This window comes from Sphaeramia orbicularis, chromosome 11 (assembly GCF_902148855.1).
Source record: "Sphaeramia orbicularis chromosome 11, fSphaOr1.1, whole genome shotgun sequence".
Lineage (NCBI taxonomy): Eukaryota > Metazoa > Chordata > Actinopteri > Kurtiformes > Apogonidae > Sphaeramia > Sphaeramia orbicularis.
Window position 1 is genome coordinate 22,893,017 of NC_043967.1, and position 9,264 is coordinate 22,902,280.

At 36.7% G+C, this 9,264-nt stretch overlaps 1 protein-coding gene across 1 annotated transcript in view; it reads right to left on the minus strand.

The window, feature by feature from the left end:
- The window catches only part of col9a2 (procollagen, type IX, alpha 2), a 31,615-nt gene extending 24,811 nt beyond the window's left edge, over positions 1–6,804 (minus strand). The window contains exons 1-6 of the mRNA XM_030147740.1: positions 6,549–6,804; positions 5,217–5,291; positions 3,404–3,439; positions 3,245–3,307; positions 1,619–1,672; positions 761–796 (exon numbers count right to left, since the gene is read on the minus strand). Coding sequence (XP_030003600.1) covers positions 761–796; positions 1,619–1,672; positions 3,245–3,307; positions 3,404–3,439; positions 5,217–5,291; positions 6,549–6,620 — 336 coding nt within the window. The 5' untranslated portion in view covers positions 6,621–6,804. The remainder of the gene's footprint in view (positions 1–760; positions 797–1,618; positions 1,673–3,244; positions 3,308–3,403; positions 3,440–5,216; positions 5,292–6,548) is intronic.
- Between the last annotated feature and the right edge of the window lie 2,460 nt (positions 6,805–9,264).

The following is a 9,264-nucleotide window of genomic DNA, read 5'->3' on the forward strand; positions in this document are numbered from 1 at the left end:
TCTGTTTGGAATTAATTATAAACAAAATAATGAAGTAAGTAATCCTTTCTGGAGGAAGAACAGCCCATAGGGCAGGATGTTCTGACTGTAGCATCAGGCAACTGGATGTGTGGATGTGCTGGTACCCCCCCCCACCCCACCCTGCAAAAAAGAAGACCCTGCTAATACTAAACAAAGGATTTAACTAATAGTGTTGCGTTCATCCATGACATTGGATGTCTATGGACTTGTGTTTGTGTATGCTATACACTGCAAGATAAATGGACAGTGAGCACCACCTAGTGGGCTTAGCCTGTGTTGCAGAAGATGCACTGGTACGGCACTGCTTAGCAGTAATAAATCGACCGGCCTTGCTTTGGCTGATATGCACTAAATCAGTCATCACATTTGTTACAGAAGGCACATGCCACAACTGGGTAAACTAAACCCAAAGGAGAGCACAGCTGGTCAGGCATTCAGGCATGAAGACGAAGGGGCTGGGGAGGTTGTCTTATGAGACCAGCTGGGTTACAATATGTTTGGTGAGAAACTGACTCGACTTCAAGCAGTGTCTAATGTATCCACTTATAACTCATTCCATAAGCATCATGACATGAATAGTGATGGTCTAATCAGATCATTGTCTTCACATTATAAGCACAGGGAGATATTTATTAAAGGCTCCGTCCCTCCATTCATATATTTGGTGTTTATTTATTTGCAATATGTGACTGATGATACACTGTAGTGGTCATAGATGAAGAGAAATAAAAATACTTACAGGAGCACCAGGCTCACCACTTGGTCCAGGCTGACCCTGCAATAAGAAGATGATAGAAAGAATTCAGTCATTAGGACCAAATTGTGCAGATTCATTCTAGTTATGGGTTATTTAAAAGGGACAAATACAACTGCTTTGAAACAGCTATCTGATGCAGAAATATAGTGCTTATAGTGGATGCTAATTTCCAGCAACTGTCCCTAGAAGCATTTAAATTAAAGAAAACCTAAGTCAATGGTGCAAGTTCACATTTAAAAACCCAAGAATTACAGGTTTGTTCATAAATTAACCAGGTTTTTGGCAGGTCTTTTAAAAGCAGAGGCGCTGGCAGAACATTACAATGAACTTTCTGACCAGAATATAGCTTTCCATTTGCTGTGTAAAGCTCTATTCTGGTTGATCTGTAGGCCTGACATTTCTTTAAGCTGTGAAGCAGCATGTGATACAATGTAAGATAAGATAAGATAAGATAAGATAAGATAAGATAAGATAAGATAAGACTTTATCTCACTGTGGGGAAATTTCACAGTTAACATTAGCAAAAATACAACAAGTGCAGAAACAAAGACAGGCAGAAAAACCACAAATGAATGAAAGATTAAATATAAAGCGAAAAATAACAAATTTGGGATTAATACAAATATTTATATAAATATGATGATAAAATGACTGCAAATAAAAATACATTTTCTCATCAAAAAGAGTTCAAATGACATACCATAGACCTTCCTATACAAAAAAAGGTTCAGTTGTCAGTGGATAAGGTAGATAAAAAGGACATGAAAACAAATCCAGCCACTATGAATAGATTAGAGTTTTCATGAAGGTGAACTTATATATAGAAATGGAGACACTTGCCTTTGGGCCGGGACTCCCAATAGGACCTCGATCTCCCTTTGCTCCGATCAGTCCCTGGAGGAAGATAGAAAGTGATGAAGTGGAGAGGGTAGATATACTATTTATGTACACAGAGGTTAATATTAGCGCACAGGAAGAGGAGAAATATGTATTAAAGTGGTTGAATAGAGTGTTGGGTTGACACTGTTTTCCACCGGTTGCATGTGAGTTGAATTCATATTAGAAAAAAACCTGTCGCTCATCTGATCGAGGTTGACACTGTTCTTGTGAGTAATTAGGAAACAAACCTGAGATTGAGATTCCAGGCCGGATTACTGGCTAAATCTCTGAGGAATGTGTGTGCTTTGTGTTAGAGCATGAAACCAAAAAAAAAAAAAAAAAGAAAAAAGAAAAAATGAAATCTCGCTCTGATAATTCTGCGCGCTCAGAAAAGTTCCTCTACATCCGTTATCAGGAGTCCCCAAAGCTCAACAATCACTTCTACATTCAATGGCCTGTTTGTCAGATTTAATGTGCAATTGATGAGATAAAACCCTGACTGACAGAGTGAAATAATAATTACTGTTATCATTACAACAAGAAACTAGTGGTTATGAGTTCAAGGGGTCGCTGGTGAGTGGTTTGATAATATTTATGTGATTGGATGATAGCGATCTGACCCACTGCAGGTAGTCGAATGACCTTTTCATGGAAATACTCAAGTGAAAAATTGAGCTTTAAGAGACTTCATTAAAGTAGGAATAGGAAAACAATGTTAAATATTACATGAAAATGAAAACAAAGGCATTATGTAACTCAATAACATAAATGTTTGATCTTATTTTGATATTATTTTTATGTCCATGTAGCCCGCGGAGGTATCAGTTTTGTTTATTTATCAACTTGAGCACATTGTAAAACCTCATCATTTTCCCTTTTGTTTGTTTTTTCTCTCTCTTTTTTAAAATTCTTTATTATCAACAAGCTATCATCTCTCTTTCAGTGTAAATATGTGTTCTGTATACCACTATAGTTGCGGAAAAACTATTACACCGCCCTTGTTTTATCAATTTCTTGTCCATTTTAATGCCTGGTACCACTTTGTTTGGACAAATATAATGATAACAAAAATAGCTCATAAGAGTTTAATTTCAGAGCTGACATCTAGACATTTTCCATGGTTTTCTTGATAATAACCAAAATCACTTCAGTTCTTACATCAATAGTTTTGGCATTGTACTGCCAAAAACAGTGCTTCTAGTCATTCCATGTTTTCTTTTCTGTCTGTTTTAGTCACATGATACACACAGGAGTTAGAATTTGATTGCATAACCATTGTTTTTGATGACTGTTGATGGTCTGATAATTTTTTCTGCAACTGTAGTCATAGTGTGCAAATTATGCAAACAAATCTGTAAAACATGTCTGTAGAGCAGCACTAGTCTATTACATTAGCATTTTACAATTTTAAAACATTTATTTGCGTCTTCCTTACACTATTGTCACATTTTGTGTTGTAACCAAACCCATTATTCACTTTACTTTATAGTTATAGTTGATATTTTCTCTTTCACATTGTCCTCTTCCTTTAGTGTATTACTTCACAGACTCATTAACATGTTTTCTCTCAGCAGTAACTGTGCTTACATCAATGCCGTTCTCTCCTGGAGTTCCATCAGGGCCTGGTTCTCCTGGTTCTCCCTTCTGTCCCTATGGAGGAAAACACATAAATGTCAGTTAACTGGGCTTTTATACTTTTATTTTTAGGTAAAAAATAAGTAATTGGTCAGTATGGTATAGACTTACCGGTGGACCAGGGGGCCCAGGAGGTCCTTTATCTCCCTGTAGAAAAGTAGATTGAAGATGTTAACCTCAAATTAACCTTAAAGTGACGTCATTGCGATTACACCGGTCTACAATTTTTTAGAAATTTTAGAAAAGAGATTAAATATGCTAAATGTTATGTATTTTAATAAGATTAAGTGGAAAACAAATGACAAAATTGCTGATGTTTTCAATTTATACAATAGATTTATAAAACTTCCACTAAATAGAACCTGTAAAGTGAATGTGTTGTCATGTGCAGACAGTGTTTTGAAGTAGATCTGGTAGCTCTGAGATTACTATTCCTTTAGAGTAAAATCCATTTTCACATAAATTCTCAAATTTCACATTTTGACCCAAGACTGTACCTAGGAAACTTCAGCCAACCAGCATTTATGACTTGATTTTTCTTTATCAGTGACTCACACATGGTAAAATTTCACTACTTTTATTCTGGAAGCATTTTACTTGTAGACCAGTGTTATCCATCAAAGTTTACAAAAGATAAAAATATGTTTATTAAAGATGTAATGCATTAAATGTCCTCAGAGGTAAAAGGAATCAAGTTGTTAGTAGGGCTGACTGGGTGAAATTAATGGCCAATGGTAAACATTAATAGAGAAGTAATAAAGGCAATATCATAATTATGTTTGGTTTTTGATATATGATAGAGTACAGCAGTTTAATAAGTATAACACATGTGAAACATCATGATGCAAGAGTTTTTTTCAGATACTTTTTTTTTTAATGGAGTATCTTGCAGTGAACAGGTTTAAAAAAAAAAAAAAAAAAAAAAAAAAAAAAAAAATATATATATATATATATATATATATATATATATATATATATATATATATATATATATATAAGCTGTGAGACTCTTGTCCCCAACAGAAGACAAAAATGCACTGCTGGGTCTCAGGAGGTTAAATGAATATGTAACTGTCTAATTTAAGTTCATACTTCTTCCTACTCCTTATCAACCATGCAAAATTCAGACTTGTATGTGCTTGGAGATAGATTCTGTCCATTTGAATGTTTTATTTTGTTTTTATTTTGTTTTGTTTTTTTGTATGTTCGAAATTAATTAATTGATTAATTTCTATGATATTTACTAAAGTAAATCTGCTGTGTTCTGTCTGCACTTCGTTTATTAGGTTAGACATGTAGGCATTTATTAGAAAACAACATAATTTCATCAAAATGGCATTTAACTGCCTTTATTAATCTGTAAAATTCACAACAATCTGGAGGCCCTTGTCCAGTATGCACCAACCAACTATGGTGCTTTTTTTTTTTTTTGGTCAGCAAGATGAGCTGAATCCTCATGACAACCTGACTCTCAGTCATGTGTCAGATCAGTCATGTGTCACAATTCGGAAATACTTTATCTACAGAAGATCCGTGCATGAAACGGTTCACTTAACATAGATTTGTGTTGATTTATATCATGCGACAGAAGCCAAAACTCTGCCGTCTGGATTTTTCTTGTCCTACTCAACTTGCTGCAACACATATTTCTGCAACCTGTGTGTAGTTAACCCTGAGAATATCTCAAATGTATCACATTACTGTGACACTAACCCACACCCACCAGAGGTTTGAGCCGTGGGTCCCTTCTCAAAGACCCTTCTCTATGCTGTGAACAGAGCTCTTTTGTGCTGGTGTGTTTTCATTGACAGTGCCCTCTGGTGGTAAAACTGCGTTCCTGCAGTGCACCACTGGGTAGGTATTTCTGCAGCACAATGATCGTCTTTGTGACAAACCTGTTGGGCAAAGCCGCGTGGATACTTACATCAATGCCGTCTGATCCAGGGGTGCCAGAAGGTCCTGGTGGGCCGGGCTGGCCCTGAGGTCCAGGTGGGCCTCTCTGGAAGACAGGTAGACGCAAAGACTTTTAGTGTCACTTCAGACTATGTGACCAGTAATTTAGCAGTTTTATCAAAATCTAATATATGGAAACATTAAAATTATAGTAATAATGTTAATAGTTAAGACACATGCAATTACAGAAGTGGAGACAGAAAGACTTTTTTCTCATTATATAATGATTGGTTTTACATTCTACAATAAATACTATATAATAAATATTTTACAGTCTAGGTTTGTTTTTGGAGTAGCAGTGCAGCTGTGTAGGACTCCCTTGAAAAAGAGGTTCTTAATCTCAATGGGATTTTTTTTCCTGGTAAAATAAAGGTTAAATAAATGAAAAAAATCATAAAACTATTCTCTAACAAACATAGATTTACATCAAGTGTCACAAAAAAAATGAAGCAAAATAAGCATATTATGAGACAGTAATGAATAAAATCGGGTAAGGTGAGGGATGAAAAGGAAGGACTGATGAGGAATGTGGGAGGAGGGGTCACGAGACTGGCACTGTTTACTTCCTTCCCCCCAGCTGCCGCCCCCCCTACCCACCCCCTCCTCTTTACATCCCACTGTCCTCTATATCTTCTTATTCGATCATTAGTCCATCAGGTAATCAAAAAATGGTTTCTTAATCCAAATCCAGTCGTCCAAAAAAAAATAAAAATAAAATGAAGTTGATTAAAACTGTAAAAAAATAAAAAATACTCCACAAGAATGAAATTGTTTGTGTCCATGGGATCACTTGTAGGTGTGTGTTTGACTAGAGGCTTTCACAGTAAATGGACAAAGTTTGTGTGTTTTTTTTTCTAACCCACTGATCGCCATCGTAGCTGTAGAGTTTGACCAATCTTCAACAGTCTTCATTTCTTGACAAAAAAATAATTACGTGACAGAGTGACAAATCCTCGCCTTCACTCTGAGCTTCTTGGTTGACACTTGAAAAGTGACGATCCGTACACAGCCAAAGAGGATAATCCATGAGAGATAGTCCCGTTTCCTTTTGTTTCCAAGGCAGAAAACCAATTTTACGATCAGCTTTCAGTTACACGCATGCTCGGTCACAGCACACACACATACAGATCTGTGCTGTGTCTCCAGCTGGTTTAATATCTAGCATTTTGATGCAACCTGTAACCATCACCTCTAGATATCCTGTCTGCGCTGGCCCTTTTCAGGGGCCCTTATTCCCACTGAACCCCAGAATAAAGGAGGTAAGCCTGATTACACCAGGTCTCAACCTCGCCTGTCCACTCACCACTTGGGCCAGAGCCAGGCACAAGGTCTGCAGTATTACCCAGGTCTTCAACAAGGCAGAGAGAGCAGCCATGGTCCCTCACCCCTGTCTGTCTCTCCTCGGTTCACCAGATCCTCTCTTCTCGCTCCCCTTTCCGCTCCCTTACTTCTCTCCAGGCCGGCACAGCACAGAACTGGTGGAGCAAAGCTGTCGGAGTGGAGGGGGATGGGGGCTATGTGCACAGCCCCGAAAAAATCCACTCAGGAGGAGAGAGCTGAGTGTGTAGAGGGATGGATGGAGAGGTGGCGGGGAGGGGTGGGGGGTAAAGGTGGGGAGGGAACAGGACAGAGAGAGAGGTGTAATCCTGCCCCATAGCCGGCCCCTGAAAGCAAAAAAGAAAGGAAAAAAAAAACAAAAAAACTGTGTGTGCAGGATGAACACACACACAGCTATATATAGATACACACACTCACACACACACAGAATCTAAAAACACCTGAGGTTTTTAACCTTTGATTTGGGACTGAAGTTTATTTCCTGAATATGCACCATCACAATGAAACACAAACACACAACATACTGTAATAACTGTTTCTGTATAGTTCACTAACACAGAACATTAGCTATAATAGTATCAGTCCATCCGTCCGTCCATCCATCCATCCATCAAAATGTATTTACAGTCATTCAGTCAGTCAGTCAACCAGCCAACCAACCAATCAACAATCAATCAGCCAAATTGTATTTATAGTCATTTATTTAGTCAGTCGTTCATTTAGTCAGTCAGTCAGTCAGTCAGTCAGTCAACCAACCAACCAATCAAGCAACCAACCAACCAACCAACCAATCAGTCAATCAAATTGTATTTATAGTCCTTCAGTCAGTCAGTATGTCAGTCAGTAAGTCAACCAACCAACCAACCAACCAACCAATCAAATTGTATTTATAGTCATTCAGTCAGTCAGTCAGTCAGCCAACCAACCAACCAATCAATCAATCAATCAATCAATCAATCAATCAATCAAATTGTATTTATAGTCCTTCAGTCAGTCTGTCAGTCAGTCAGTCGGTCAGTAAGTCAACCAACCAACCAACCAAATTGTATTTATGGTCATTCAGTCAGTCAGTCAGTCAATAAGTCAACCAACCTACCAATCAACCAATCAATCGAATTATATTTTCAGTTATTCAGTCAGTCAGTCAAACAACCAACCGACCAACCGACTGGCTGACCGATCAAATTTTATTTATATAGCGCCACATCACAACAAAAGTTATCTCATCCACATGGACAAATGACAAGTAAAAAAAATGTATTACAGCCGAACTCCATGTCTACTGCTGACCTGGAAAATCTCTGCATTGAGTGTTTAAAAGATCCTGAGTCAACTTGAGCTTCTTTAAAACACATCTGTAAGAGCTACAAGTGCACGACATGTAACAATGGATGACAAAATCTAGGGAAATGCCAATCAGCCAATCAATTAAGAGTCTGGTTTAGACCAGCACTAAATATACAATGTCCTGTCTTTATAAGATAAATATGAGTTATCTGATCATTTCTTTTTTCGCCAAGTATGTTTTATTTATTTATTTTTTATAACTACTATTTTTTAATGGCTGAAACTAGAAAATACTACTGCAAACAGAAACAAAGAAACACATGCACAAATAACGACTCCTAACACACCCATCCTCCATCCTATTTTAGTCGTAAAATAGTATAACTATCGCCATTACAACTTTGTCATATACAAATTTATGATGGAGGTGGTTAAAACTGTATATAGACTATACACGCATATAAAACGCATACAACGCATACATTTAAACTCTGATCTGATTTAATATTTGAGAAACTTCATTTAAGGTAGTGGTTAAAAACATACCATGAGCAGATGAAGACAACCATCATGATTAGTTTTTTACACACTTCTTGCTCATAAAGTTGGAATAATTTTGCTTTCAGACACATTCTTGTCTATTATTCCTATTTATACTTATTAGTAATCAATGCAATGATTCCATACTGAGTCCCAGTTACACTTCATCAAGAATAAAGCACACTGTCACAATCTTTTCATGAGAAGAGGTAAAAATATGTTATTCCAATTCACAGTGTATGACATACTGTATATTTCTACTATGTTCATTGTGCACCGTGGGGCTTTAGAGTTATGTCATTTCAGTTTTCTGTATGCAATATACATATGGCAAAACTGACAATAAAGCTGACTTTGACTGTAACAAATCACTTCTTACACTAATTCACTATAAGCATCGCAATTAATTTAATGCTGACTTTAATGAGAAAATTAGTACAAAATGCAAGAGAATGTATGCATATAAACGATGCTGTATTTCCACTTAATGTGTGGTAAGATACACAGTACTGTCACTTTAAAAACACATACTTTACATAATTAGCTGTTCATTAATCTAGCTCCTTCAATAGTTATGCAATAAGTAAAAAAAAAAGTTCATTAATGATAGAATGTCAGACCATGAACACCTCCTGCTCTGTTTCTTTTAGGAAATGCATTAATGTCTTTATTTTTCTCACCTTAAGGCTATTATTTGCACAGTGATGTAAACATCTCCAAAAATTTACAATGTAGGTGTGCTTTTCTTTTTTTTTTTTTCCCAGAATTGAAACAATGTTAAAGAAAGATTTAAATATACATGAAACCAGTGGGTTTTACAGTGGGATGAGGATACACTGTTCACATTTTATCCA